The sequence below is a fragment of the Curcuma longa genome, chromosome 12 (genome assembly GCF_044706935.1).
Source record: "Curcuma longa cultivar G26 ecotype Majalengka, Jawa Barat chromosome 12, ITB_CL_G26_1.1, whole genome shotgun sequence".
Lineage (NCBI taxonomy): Eukaryota > Viridiplantae > Streptophyta > Magnoliopsida > Zingiberales > Zingiberaceae > Curcuma > Curcuma longa.
The window spans coordinates 908,058-923,442 of NC_133872.1; the positions used below are offsets into that span (position 1 = coordinate 908,058).

At 39.3% G+C, this 15,385-nt stretch overlaps 1 protein-coding gene across 1 annotated transcript; it reads left to right on the top strand.

The window, feature by feature from the left end:
- The first annotated feature begins 1,362 nt into the window (after positions 1 to 1,362).
- LOC141842947 (DEAD-box ATP-dependent RNA helicase 40-like) lies at positions 1,363 to 14,987 on the top strand. Its single transcript, XM_074730942.1, has 8 exons — positions 1,363 to 1,467; positions 2,090 to 3,499; positions 4,148 to 4,357; positions 4,820 to 4,888; positions 11,268 to 11,537; positions 11,964 to 12,314; positions 12,695 to 12,972; positions 13,647 to 14,987. The coding sequence occupies exons 2-8, from the start codon at positions 2,186 to 2,188 to the stop codon at positions 14,668 to 14,670; spliced, it is 3,516 nt and encodes a 1,171-aa protein (XP_074587043.1). The 5' UTR covers positions 1,363 to 1,467; positions 2,090 to 2,185; the 3' UTR covers positions 14,671 to 14,987.
- The last annotated feature ends 398 nt before the right edge of the window (positions 14,988 to 15,385 follow it).

Genomic DNA, 15,385 nt, shown 5'->3' on the forward strand with positions numbered 1-15,385 from the left:
AAGTAACCGTCTAGCAACAGTTTTTAGCCACCTAACATGATAAAATATTAGCCATAAATTATAAACCATCATGAATCAATTACTGTGTAATTCAATATCTTTATATAAAATCTCAATTAATTCAGTGTATTATACATCATTACCAATTAATTATTTTACTTGATTTTCAAGATATAATAGACTCCTCTTGTATGATAAACCATTCCCCCATGATTATGAATTTCGAGTTACTAATATCTCTATCAAGCGGTCAGGATGTTAATTCCTTAATTCAAGAGAGTGATGAATCCTATTTTGACTCAACACTATTCTCTCTACGCTTTGTTATATACTCAACAACCGTATGAATCATAATCCAATTAAAGACTACTTTTAACAACATTAAAATACATGACTCCACTCATAGAATAAATGAATATCTCAAGTCAAAATATCAGTTACACTCGTTCATAAGAGGAATAACCAATGATGCTTAATATGTCCTCTCAAGCGGGTCATGTCTAGTGTACCTCTAAATTTAAGGCACCCCCAAATACAACTTGGATATTCATCCTTTGATCTATCTTGACTTAATCATACTCAACGTTGATCATCTAGATATTTATGCCCCCTCTAGATATTTATCCAATTAATGATTGTTTACAGATTAATATAACTATTAATCCGTGAAACTTTATCATTAATTATATAAGTATAGAAAAGTAAATAATTAATGATAAATATTTATATTTATGAAATAAGTATTCACAAGTATATAAGAGTGTCTTGACACATATGTACATACACTAACACGAACGAATTCGAAAGAAGGGATCAATAATTCCCATGCACGCTTAGTTGTCCAATTTGGGCTATTTCGCTTTCAAATTTATTTCGGTGATGGTGGAAAATTTTTATAGAATAAAACTAGTCGATTAGTCGGATAATAATAGTTGAATATTTAGATTATCAAATAAATATAAAAGAATATAGTCATAGTGATAGATATATATCTAGATTAAAAAAAGTTGACAGTAATATAATATAGATAGTTTTAATTAAAATTATTATAATGGTATAAATTTTGATTAAATTTATTACAATATAAAATGTTTTAATTAAAATTATTATAATATAAAAAATAGTTGATCAAAATTATTAATCGATTAAGTTTGATTAAAATTTAAAATAATTTTAACTAAAAAAATAATAATATTCGAATAAAAGGTTTTTTCAGAAACAGTGAATATATTATTTTTTAAAGCACCAATTGATGAAAATGGTAGTTTCATTTTTATTTTTCGTCCACGTGGCCTCCATTTTATATTCCACGAAAAAGGAGGAGCGAGAAACAAAATTTAACATGACCTGAGTTAGGGTTTTATTTTTGTTTTCCACACCGCGAGTGCCTCCGCGTTCCGTCGCATCTCTAGTTGGGGGAAGAGTAACGGAGGTGGGAGGCAACGACGGGGCTGCTCCCCGAATCGCGTATTCGAAGGCACTCTCTTCTCCTTCTTCGTTTCTCTGCATAGTTTTCAGCTTCCTGGTGTTTTCGTTAGGGCTCTGGTGGTTCCTCGTGGGTTCATGCGATAAATATAGGGTTTTTAGGTCTTTGGGAGTTTGTAGGTTGGGATTCGCTTACCTGACTTCAAGAATTTCCAAACGGCAGCGTGCAAACGCAAGATTTGTCTACTTGTTAGCCCTGCTTTAGGAATGATACTATTTGGCCGGGAAAACCTAGTCCTAGTATTTCATTGTATTGTCTCTCCTTTTGTGGCAGAAATATATTGGTTGTACTGTTTTGTGTGCTCGAAGGGCTTTATTTTGATGTCGCTTTTGTGTGGAAGGCTCCGGTTGTTCCAGTTTTGCACTGCGAAGAGTGTGATTTTCGTGGGGTACAGTGAGGCCAAGCTCTGGAAATTAGAGTTGCCCGTTGATTTAGAAAAGGATAGTCGGAAGTAATCTTAATTTCGTATCTTTTACTCTTGGTTTCATATTCACAAATACAGAATCAATAATATCAGGAGTCAGAAGCTTTTAGACACGATCAGTATTTTTTTTTTCTATTTATCTTCAAATAAAATGTACATGTATATGATTTTATGTTCAGGACTTGAACACAAGCATTGAGGGCATGGTTTTTGATCATCCAATTGCAGCATAGAGTTTACCGAATCTGAAGCTTGTGTTTGGTGAAGCTCTTCTTATGGCGACAGCTGATGCCGCCCCTGGTTCACTGGGTCCACAGTATGCACCTGATGATCCAACACTTCCAAAGCCATGGAAAGGTTTAATTGATGGGAACACTGGCTTCTTATACTACTGGAACCCAGAAACTAACATTACACAATATGAGAAACCGGAGGCATCAGTCCCTCCACTGCCATCTATCCCTCCCGCATCAAACTCCTTGCCTAAGCTCGCTCCTATTCCCATGGCTAGTAACTTTCTTCCCAATGTCACTAGCTCACATCAACCCTCCCAGCAGATTGCTCAGGAATCTTTGCATCAAACACAGCCACAACAACAACCCAGCCAGCCATTATTTCAGCAGCAGGGCCAGTTAACTGAGTCACCACAGCAACGGCAACAACCACCACCAAGTCAGCATCTCCAACTTCAGCATCCTAGTGGTCAGCAAGTGCTACTTCAGAATACCCAAATGGCAGTTCATCAGCCACATCAGTTGCCAAATCAACAGACAGCACCACAAGCACCTCAACAGTATATGTCAATTCATCCACAGGATGGCCTACATCAGCATGTTCCTTATCTTCAAGGGTCTCTGGTGCAACCACCCCAGGTTCAGCAACAACACGGGTTTCAGTTTTCTAACCAACAGGTGCAACAATCACAAGGACCATATCAGCAGGGGCAGCAACCACAAGGTCCACAAGGGGTGCAAATCCCAAATCAACAACAGCAGGGTCAGCAAACACTTGGGTCACAGACTCCACTTTCACATGGATATCAGGGTTTGCATCAGGAGACACAGCTTACTCTACAAGCTGGACAACAACAAGGTCAACAGTCACAGGGCCTTCAGAGTGGAAACCAGCAGGTCCAGCAGTCACAAGGACAACAACCAAGGTTTCCTTGGATGGAAGATGCATTGCATCAAGAGGGAAAACTAGGCACACTTCCCTCACCTGGTGTTGCATCAGCTGGTCATCACCTGCCAGATTTGGTTCCTCAGGTTGGTATTCCACCTGGGGCTGGCCGCACTTCTCAATCACCTAATCAGTTTGGTGGACCTAGTACGCAAAATGCTTCACCTTTTCAGGCATGGAATACAGGGATAGAAGCAAATTTTGGGATTCAACAGCAGAGAGGCACTGCAATTCCAAATCCATCATCTAATCCAATTGTTCGACCTCCGATTGGTGGAAAGACTATGTATGGAGGGACTCAAAATGAAATTCCAGGAAACGAATTTTATCCACCTACGAAAATGGAAAGATCTATGATGTACCCACATCAGCCAAGGCTTGCTGCCCTTCCCATCCCGCAAAACCAATCAGTATGGTTCACCCTTCTTTTTTTCCCCTCTTATTTTTTTTTTCTATTTTAAGTTCCAACATTAATTTGTTTTAACTCTAAACGATTCTTGTGATCTTGCATCCTTTTTGAATCAAGATGATTCTGCAACAACACATGCCCGACATTCTTGAAATATTACTCGATTATTATTTTTTTTTGGAGACATGCTTTAGTTCATGCTTTAATTATTGCTTTCCATCTAATTATTTTGACAGCTTGAATGATTTGATATGGTTTTTGATGTTCCTGAGTCCTAGGAGATCTTGGCTTTTGGAAATCCATTTAAAATAGCATCCTATATGTAGGACTTCAGGAGGTTTTGTTATTCTCTGGGATTTATTTGTAGACATCTATGTGATTGTAATATGCTTATGAAGCAAATATTAATCCTGATACAGCCTTTGGTTTCTTTTTTTCCCCTCTAAGCAGCATAACAACAGTAATGAAATTAATTTCTTGATTTGATACCTTTGCTTGACATGACAGTGAATTCTTGTTTGCTTGATGGGGTTAAAGAAGTAGTCAAGTAATTTATTTATATATCTTTTACACTTTTCCTTTCCATGTGAAACTACTATGCTAAGGAGATTGTTGATTCCAGTAATGGACGAGTTTCTTCTTGCACCAGGATCCAGGTTTCCGTCGTCACTTTGATGCACCAGATCTCTCAGGTGGAATGGGTGTTGGTCCACAAAATACACCACCTAATATGCAAGGTCATGCTGCCTTACATAATCCAAGTGTATCGAGGCCATCACCAGGAATGTCGGGCCCATCAGATTTTCACAATATTTCTGCCGCCGATGCATACATGCAGCACCATGAAGTTACTGCAATGGTAAAAAAATGGTGTTAGACTACGTTGCACAACAGATTGCTTCACAGCAATATGTAATGTGTACTTCAAACCATGATATGTGATTTGAGAAATGTGTAAAATTGGTTACTTGGTCATATACATGTCAACATTATCAATTGAGTACGCGTTGAGCAAAATTTTTGTCCCTAGCTTCTACAACACTCTTTGAGAAGTATGCATAAGTAATGGAGAGTAGAGAGAGTAGACATGATAACCTTGCCTCTCATTTCTTCTTGCCATGCTCAGGGCATTTGATAAGTTGAACTAGTTGGAGTGCCATTTGCATTAGCTTAGCCTCTCATATTGTTTTGCTATGTTCGAGGCATTTGATAAGTTAAACTAGCGGAGTGCTATTTGCGTTAGCTTACTTCTGTTAACTATTTGTACTAAATTACTCATCTTCTGCAGCTTGATGACTTTTTAGGTTTACCATTCTTTCAGGGAAATGATGTTCCTCTACCATTCATGACATTTGAGGCCACTGGCTTCCCTCCAGAGATTCTCAGAGAGGTATTATTTTTGTTGTTTGTTCTTAAAAGCTATCACTGTTTGTATTGCGGTATGGCCTTACATAGAAATTGCCTTACATAGAGTTCATTGGGTTGTTATGATCTATGTAGCTGACCCCAAATAGTAATTGGTTCATTGATTTTGTGTGTGTGTGTGCAGGCGGGCAGTTTTATTTCTTTTTCATAATACCTGCAAGTTGAAATCATCAAAATGGCCTTTGACTTTTGCTTACCCCTCTTTGTTATTTAACAGAAAGGGTTAAAAACATAATCTCTTTTTGGTATTTTTAGAGCAGGACTGGTATTTCTTGACATCTTTTCTTACTAGAGCTGGTCAGTGAATCTGAATTGTCTTTGCTCATCACCTTGGCATCAGCGTTTCTGTCCTCAGTGCAAGCAATACTGACTGCATACTTGCCACTCCTTTCCCATGATCTTGACACTATGAGGATCTGCTGCACATGCTGCTCATACACAAGGATTTATGCCATCATGCGTTGATATGGATGATGTAGCAATTGAAGGGTGCCTAAAACCCAAGGACATCATTTTCAAGGTGGCAGAAAGGACAAGGTGTGGGCATGAGCATTGGAAGTCATACCGGAGAGGCTCTTGAATGGGAGATAGCATGAGGAGTTAGACCAGATAAGGAGTTGGGAGATCAAGATGATGTCATTCAGTGCGAGAAGAGTGTGCCATGAGCTAGTGTTGAACTTGATCCACCTCAAGCATTTCTATGGTTAAACTAGTGGAGGATTGAGTGGAAGACCATGGAAAGAAAGGGGGTGGGCAAGAGGGGTGGCAGAGCAGGGTATCTTCAATAGTGCTGATTTGGCCTAGGATGGAGATGTGAATGTTGGGGTGATGAGTGAGATTTTAGATTTGTTAAGGGTGCATTAGTTAAGTATGAATTGCATTACTAGGAGTTCAAAGGGTCCATGATGAGTACCAAAAGATATTTTCTAACTGTCCTTTCTATGCATCCTTATTGATGGTTGTTGGAGTGGAGACTAAGGTTAGTGAAGTGGCATTCACCATCCTCTTTTCTAGTAGCTCATCAATCACTGAAATAAGGAATTTGTCTTTGTTGTCGCGTTAAGAGAGCTTGGTAGTTGAGTCTCCATGGTCCCATTTGTTTTTGCATTAATTCTAAGTAGCATGGGTCTAAGATGTATTCTTTTTTTGGTCTTAGGTCTTGTATTTGTAGAAAACCCCTGTCCTGACTAATCACTAATCTTTTTTTGGCAGAACAAGAGAAACCTTATTGATTGATTCACAAATAATGGAGAGATAATGAATTGGTACTAAAGGGTTATGTTCTATGAGTTGGGGGGGGGGGGGTTGGTTAGGGTTTGATTTGGTCTATTGAATCATTTGATTAACTTCAGAGTGGAAAAAGGTGAGTTAGGTTTTATCATATGTTGTCACCGCATTTTCAGCACATTGATTCTCAATCGCGTCTTGCTAACAAAACAGATCGCGGTAAGGCCAAATTGCATAGAATCTGTTTAACTAGCAAGTATGATCTTGTGAGATTCATTTTGAAGAGGTAGCAACTTATGTGGAGTCTTAAATTAGGTTGAACTTGTTGATTATGCCTCAAGCTTGTTATATTTGAAAGGTGTCTTAAGACAATTGCATTATGGTTGTACTATTTAATCAATAAATAAAAATTTACTATTTGAGTGCACATTCAACCTGTGTTGATTTTAAAATTATTTGTTGAATGATCGCAATATGATTCATAGCATTAGAGAATTTGTGATTGGATTATAACTAGTGAGCGTCTTTACATGTGTAATTATGAATGTATTAAAATTATTCTTAGTCGATGAATTGATGAACACAGACGTTATCGATTCTGTTAAGACTAGCACGTTTTAAACTTCTTGGTTTACCAAACAACTGTTCTTGTTGGCTGGAGACATTGGATGTTGAGTTAAACGTGGATGCTAGTTAAAGGTAACTAGTTAATTGGAGTGACATGCCATGAGACTTTATATGGTTCTATAAATATGTCAATGAAGATTTTGGTGCAGCTTAAGTGCGAGTTTCTTTTAACTTGCGGTATTTAAGTCACCTTGATCATGGAGACTTATATTTTGACATCTTAAGTAGACATTTTAAGTAAACATCTCCAAGAAAGTGTGGACCCGGGATAATTGGATATATGTTGAAGTGTTTGAAGGTGTTTGGATAGCTCACAGAGAATTCACTGCTCCTTGAAAAAGGAGATGTATATCCTGCGGCCGCTTGTTAGGATTGTTACTAAAAGTTTTTGGCTAAAATATTACATGTCAAGAATATGGTACTCTTGGACACATGTACGAGTAATTTGAATTCACAGAATAAGAAAATAAATTTGGGTTAGGTGTGACGTAGTCAGCCTAGTAGGGACTGACACATATAGATCATGTCCTGAACTAAGTGGGTATAAAACGGTGAAAGGAACGAGATACGTTTCATTATAGCTGCTGAAGGGTTTAGAAATGATTCTGGAATCAATCGTTGATTTTCTAATCAATTGATGGTCATAATGTACTACTAGGTGTCACTTATGATCGTTCTGTAATTAATGGTTAATTACAGACGATCAAGAAAGTCTGGTTGGACCAGATAAAGGGTAAAAATGATAGATTTCGTCTTATGAAAATGAAACGAATCAAATTGATTTGGTTTCTGATGGAAGAGATTTTGGTTTATCGAAAACGATGATGAGATTCGTCTTATGAAGATGAAATGAACAAAATTGATTTGATTCTAATTGGAGGTGTTTTGGTTATTGAACTAAACAATTTGATTTTGAACCGAATTGAAACAACTTAGTTTGATTATGAATCGAACTTAAGTTGATTGGTATAGGTGATAAGGTTTTTGGATTGGATCCATACCCAATAAGATGTTGTATAAGATATAATATAAAAAAAAAAGAACGGGTTGACATTAAATCCTAATGGTTAGGATTGATTACAACTATTCAAACCTTAAACTCTATTAAATCCAATTTGCTATAGAGCTCGATCCGGTTTGCTACAGTAATCAGACCGATTTGCTACAGTAAATCCTAAGTTAAACTCAGTTCAAGCCAAATTTGGTTTTCTTCTTCCCCGGTTCTCTCTGCTCAGCTGCCGCATGCGCACATAGCGACTTCTTTGCGATCTCGATTCTGCCGGCGACGAGGTCGCGATTCTCCTCGCGATCCCACGTTCGTCGGCAATAAAATCGCGAGGAGCGCGATATAAAGCTTATCGGCCGCGTGGGAGAGAAGAACCAAGAAACCCTAGCACCACCTTCTGTCCTCTACGCTCGCCACAAAATGCGATCGGAAATCCCAGGCCACCACCGCTTAGCGTCGACCGCGAGGAGCGAAAACCAACAATTCTCGCTAGGTCTCCTTCCTCTCTTCCGATCTCCAGCCACCACGCACTTGTAGCCTCCCTTCACTGCCGAATGCGAGGCTGCTGGAGTTGCTGCTGGATGTGAGACTGTCGGAAGCAAGGCTGTTGGAGTTGCTGCCAAACGCGAGGTTGTTGGAGTTGCTGTCGGATACGAGACTGTTGGAGTTGCTGCCGGACGCAAGGCTGTTAGAGGTTGTTGTAAGTGTTTTATTGGTGGAAGCTTAAGTGCTTACGAATATTCTCCATCTTGCCGGAAAGAGTTCCGACCCTTTGCCCTACATCGTAACTACCTCAAGAATTAGATTGTCGGCGATAGTTAAAAAGTCCCGAAAATAAACGAGACGTGTGTTGTTGCGCATTTTCGATTTTAGGATTTTCTTTCGTATCGACTGTTGCTGCTCGACGATTAGTACCGAAGACAATGACACGACTTGTGGCTTGGGAAGCAGTCATGGAGAGAACTTGACATGGATCACCGGTAAAGGCGAAACTTCGACAAAACCACTTGATTGATGTCATTTTCGCTGAACGTCACATGTCAGATATACGTAGAATAAATCGTTATTCTAAAATTTTAAATTTCTAGTTATGTCATGTATCTATTGTATTTTGCATGCGTATGTTGTGAGTGTTATAATAATTAATTTTAATTATTATTTTATTCCGCTGCGTACGTTTGTGAAACGTGTAAACACGCGCAATGCACCGGGCCGATCCCAACAAAGCTGATTGTGCTTCAATGCTTGGTTTGCATTTCCTTCCTCCATCATGTGGATTAATTTGGCAGAGTTGTCAGCCTTGACTCTCAATGCTTCTCCACATGTCTCCTCTGCAGGGAGAAGTTCATGGTCATGGAATCAAGGTCCCTTGTGATTGGTTTGCATTTGCGAATTTAGTGGACTTCTTAGATTGTATTGAAACAATTAAGAGGCAAGAGATACAAGTCAGGCTGTTTTAACTCTGCTCCTAATTGCAGCTACACTCCTGGGCGTCTCCCTGAGCTTTTCAGCTTGTCCTCGCTAAACTTATACACTGAAATTGCTTCTAGTTGCTACAATTTGAGACTTAGCTGGACTATTGTCAGTACTTTAAGATGAGGGCTCACAGTGTTATGCCTTTTAGCTGGGCTTGTATTTATGGTTTTGGATGTTTTTCCCCTTAGACACTGGTCCTTCGGGGTGATCAGGTAAGCAACCCTCCTCTTCCGCTCCTTCCATCCAGAACAACTTTAGATAGCAAGGGCTCACAGTGTTCATTGCAGTTAAAGATTTGAATCATACCCCATTTTTGCTCATTGCTTTGCCATTTCTGTGTGATTCAGGTAGTTAATGGCGGTTGGACAAGAGCCCATGTAATTTGTAGGTAGTGGCTGGTGGTCTCTCTTTATATTTGGGTAATTTGTGGTATCCATGTTTAGCGGTTGAGTTTTGCACAGAAGCAAACCAACTTTATTGCTTCAGTGAGGCTCCTAGGTTGGTTTCCTTAACCTCTACCTGTAGAGAACGATAAAGATCTCTTGGAAAAATGCCTACCTCTTGTTCAGTCTTTAGGGATCCTCCATATGAAGTTTTTCAAAATCTTTTGATGTCTGTATTGACTCCTTCTGGTGTAACTCAGAGAGTTCTCCCATCTTGTTGCTTTTGGTTAATGGTCTAAAATCTAAGTGGTGTTGGTCCTTGAGTTGAGGCTACAAGACATCAGGATTGCCCACTATAAGCTTCAAGAAACACAAGTATGCATTCTTGATTAGGTGGAATAGTGCAATATTCTCCATCTCATTCTTGGGTTTTGGTGATATCTGTTGTATTGTTTGTACCTGCTGATCCAATAGATTTGATCCTTTGTGCACCCATTATTGGGAAATAACAGCCTGGATAACCTAGGTGTTCTGATTTCTAGGATTGTCTGCACCTGAAATCTTAACTGGCTGGTAATTCTAGATCATGCAAACATATTTCTTTGCTCAGGATTTCTCAGCATTTTCATGATCTGTCAACTTCTTTGGTCAATGATCATTGTGATGATTCTTGGAGTTGGCTGCTGTGTGCCTGATCCGTTTCTAGTTGTTGCCACAGTGATCCTCCATGCCTAGCTCTGTCACCAAATTGGTATAAACTCTGCTTTTAGAGGGTTGCTTCTTGATTTTCCGGGTTTTCATCTGACCAGAGATGACAATTTGTTACTCTGATCAAGGTCCTCTCTGCCCTGAGTAAGGCCAGCCTGCTTTGTTATGTAAATCGGGTGAGGTTGGTCTACTTACTTTTCGCATTCAACCATGCCTCTATAAAAAAAATGTCCGACAGTACTGGTTTGTTTCATCTTTTAAGTTTGTGCATTTATGCAGCATGATTTTGTGGTTGTAGAACCTATGAAGGTTAAAATTGTAGAAAAAGCTTGGATTATTTTGCAAATTGTATTTAAAAAGGATAAAAATAGATGTGAATGCTGTCGTGAGAATGACAGTGTTCTCTATTTCGCACCTTGTGGCAAACATCGTAAACTGCATTTGTGATCTCCATCACATTTGGTTAGTTTTTTATTTGGTCCCAGGGCTACACTGAATGTACATAGCATTGGATCTGTATGGACCTACTATGTCCTGCCACTAGGGAAACGTTTAAGTCAAGTTGAACTTGTTGGTTTATCTTGGTTACAGTTGTGATTTTACACATGGGGATGGTACATATCCTGAATTTAATGCTGGATCATTTCTCTAGACGTGTGTTGAACCAAAATGAAAGTCAAATTATTAACTGATTATATCCATTGGACAGAATTAGGTTTGATCAAGATTTTCTTTACCGAATGTTGGTATGTTATGTATGTATACTCTTGATGTTTTTAACATGATTTAGTTTTGCCAGCAAGCCATGTTTGCCCAAGCCTTTTGGGGATTTAATTTGATTCAGGGACTTTAAATTTAACTATGTCAATGGTACATATGTTTTGTTTACATTTTATTTTTCTTGATTGCTTTATCAGATGCATCTGGCTGGATTTTCAACTCCAACACCAATACAAGCACAAACATGGCCTGTTGCATTACAGAGCAGGGATATTGTTGCAATTGCCAAAACTGGTTCGGGCAAGACACTAGGCTATCTTATACCTGCATTCATTCATCTGAGACGTTGCCAAAATAATCCTCAATTTGGACCAACTGTATTAGTTTTGGCTCCAACTCGGGAGCTTGCTTCTCAAATACAAGATGAGGCTTTTAAATTTGGACGCTCATCAAGAATTTCTTGTACAGTAAGTTTTGTGATGATAAATTTTTATTTTTCCTTTGAAGTCTCAGTAATTTAGATGTGCTGCTAATGTTTTTTGATTCATTATCTATAATATTTGTATACAAATACCACTCCAGCAATGGGAGAATTCTTTGTACATTCATTCTAGAAGCTCATTGGGCTGCACAAGTTACATATGCTTACCAGTAGCCTTTTCTCCATGTATCCAATTCATTTTATATCTTGTAAATGCAATTCTATTTATATTTTAAATTCTATATTTGACTGATTCCAATTGCAACCAGAAATTAGGAGCCAGTCATGACTGATGCATACATGGTTGTCCTTTGGACAAAATTTCTTAGTATGATCATTTAATTTACGTTACCTTGTTTAAAAAATTTCTATGCTTTGATAATTGATCTTTGATTTTATCGTATTGTATTAGTGCTTATATGGAGGAGCTCCAAAAGGTCCTCAACTGAAAGAGATTGAACGAGGAGCAGATATTGTAATTGCAACTCCAGGCCGCCTCAATGATTTCCTTGAGATGAAGAAAATCAGTTTCCGTCAAGTTTCCCTTCTGGTCCTTGATGAAGCTGATCGCATGCTCGATATGGGTTTTGAACCACAAATTAGGAAGATTGTCAATGAGATCCCTCCTCACAGACAAACTCTCATGTATACGGCAACTTGGCCAAAGGAAGTGAGAAAAATAGCCAATGATCTATTGAAGAATCCAGTTCAGGTGAATATTGGCAATGTTAATGAGCTTGTTGCTAATAAGTCGATCACTCAGGTAAATATAGGAACATAATATCTGGTTCTTGTCTCTTTCAGCAAATTTCTGTTCATTTCTGGTTTTCTAATTTCAGTAGAGAATCACATAAATTTTTCATGAGCAATTGTCTGATGGGAAGATTATTTGCTGATCCCCATAGTAATTCTGTATTTTACTCGATTTCTTCAGTTATGTTGAAAATATACTATTGTTTTGTACAGTTAGTTATGGTTAATTTTAGATTAGTTTTTATTAACACTTTGTAATGTGGTTTCTCTTGGTTATTGGTGAATTTGACTTGCTTATTTTGAATTGCTGGAACACTGGATATCTACCTTTTGTTTGTTTGTTTAATAGATAGTACAGTTTACTTCTCGTTTTGACTCTTTGACTCTTAGCATATAGAGGTTGTTGCTCCAATGGATAAATCAAGGCGCTTGGAACAGATTCTTAGAACTCAGGAGCGTGGATCTAAGGTCATTATATTCTGTTCCACAAAGAGGCAATGTGATCTGCTGGCTCGCAGTCTAGGGCGAACATTTGGTGCAGCTTCCATTCATGGCGACAAATCTCAAGGTGAAAGGGATCATGTTCTATTCCAATTCCGCTCTGGCAGGGCTCCAGTTCTTGTTGCCACTGATGTTGCTGCCAGGGGACTTGATATCAAAGACATCAGGTGGGTCTTTCTTCAACTTCGTGGCATTATTTTATTCTTCTGTTAAATTTTTATCTGTTGTAAATGCCATAGATTTGTCTTAAAGCTGAACATTAGTCTTTTTTGTCTTTGGAAATCCGTGTGTCTACTGGTTCTCAATCTTTTTTTTTCTCCAGTACTTTTTTTAAAAAGTACTTCAGTGAACCTAGTCAATTCAGATTTGATTTCTGTTATTGAGTCAGCTAGATGCCTAGATGTTGAAATTTTACCAATATACCCTATTGATGTTAAATCCATATCATCACTTCTGCTTAAAAACAGAATATTTTCATCAGTAAGCGTATCCTTATTATCAAGTTTGCTTAACACAAAGGTGGATAATGACAAAGGTAAAGAGACACTTTGCAACAACAAACTTATTTGGAAAAGCTACATGTGCACATTTATAATAAACATTAACGTTGACAGACTGTAATTTGTCATTCCTACATTAAAAGAGTGAACGCTTGGTAAACAATGCTAAAGAGTGAGCACGGTTAGTAGGCTTTCTGAAGTTGGTAATCTATATAGCATGTCTAGCCTACTCACCTGCAAATTCTGTTATGTGATGTATATCTTTATCAATTTCAAACTTTTGCAAAGTATATTTTTGGGCTTACAGGATGACATTTGGTTGTCTGTTTGATGTATTTCAGGGTAGTTATCAATTTTGACTTTCCTACTGGGATTGAGGACTATGTTCATAGGATTGGAAGAACTGGGAGGGCTGGTGCTACAGGAGTAGCATACACATTCTTTACCGACCAAGATTGGAAACATGCTGTTGATCTTGTAAAAGTTCTTGAAGGTGCAAACCAGCGAGTTCCTCCTGAGATTCGTGAGATGGCTGGTCGTGGTGGTCCGCCCATGTCCAGGCCTCGGAATGAACCCAATCGATGGGATTCAGGTGGAGGCAATGGTGGCGGCGCTGGTAGGTGGAATGCTAGAGGTGGCCGTGGCGGCGGCATGAGGGATGGTCCCAGTGGCTTTGCTGGGCGTGGGGGCGGCACTAGGGATGGTCCTGGTGGCTACGGCGGGCCTGCTGGCTTTGGTGGGCGTGGTGGCAGGCAAGATTTCTTTGGTGGTCGCGCGCCCAGAGGTCGTGGATTTGGTGGACCAGGTGGACCTGGAGGTCGCGGTCGACATGATTGGAGTCCACATGACCGAAGCATAAACTCAGATGGAAGAAAGCGATATGACGGCCGCAGGGGATTTGGAGAAAGGGGCAGGGAGAGAAGTTATAGTCGTAGTCCAGAGATGGTTCGGACATGGGGTTATGATAGAAGCAGAGGTAGAAGTGGGAGCAGGAGTCGAAGCCGGAGTCGCAGTCGCAGTTGGAGCCGTAGTCGGAGTCGGAGTTGGTCATCGAGAAGCAGGAGCCGGAGTAGGAGCAGGAGTCGTGAGAGGGTTAAGAGGCCTAGTGGCTGGGACTCTACACCCGCTGCTTGTCTCATTGCAACACCCGGTGCAGCAGTAGCAGAAGCTCCACAGGGTACGCGACCAGTGGAGGGGCATGGACCTTCACTAGTCGCCGGGCATGAGCTCAATGCACTGGCTTCAGTCCCTGAGTTGCCAACGTCAGCAGGCTATGGTAATGGATCATTATTGACAAACGAGCTGCAGGAGCAATTTCCACGACCTGACGGCGGGAGCCCCAAGGATGCCGAGCACCACAACTAGTACTTGGAGCTGGCAACAGGGCGATGACTGATTGAACTTTGAACGTATTGTGGTGGGTTGATTCCCGTGGGGTTTCCTGCGGTTTATTTTTATTGCTACTGGAAAAATGCGCTTGTATACCAAAAGTCAGATTTTCCATAGGATTAGTGGAGGGATCCTCGTGGCATTTTTGACGTCCAAAATGTAAGATTGCATGTGTCGTTTTAATTGTTCTCTTATCTTCTTTTCCCCCCTGGTACAAGCTGTTTTTAGCTGATTACTGTTGAACACCCAGTTAGGGGTTTCTTCCGATGGTTTTTTATTAATTCCTGCGGCCATATATTTCTTAATCATAAATTATATGTACCTGGTGATTTGCAGCAGTGAAAATTTCAAGAATGAAGTTTTAAAATAAATTTGAGATCATTTGGTCTTCTAGAGGATACAGAACCATGATTTGTCAAACCATAATTACATACGATGGTTTCAGAATGGCTTTATATATGCCGTTTATTGAAAATAAAGGACAAGAAAATTTTCATAGAATTATATTTGCCTGGGCTCTTTCTTATAGATATTCATGCTGTGGATACAAAATACGATTGGTGATGACATCTTTCACTGTCACATTAATCAAACTCTTTTCATGCATGTGAGATTCAACTTGAACATGTGTATTAAAACCAATTGCAGAAACAGTGAAAAAGTATGCATTTTAGGGTCTAGCTAACTAACT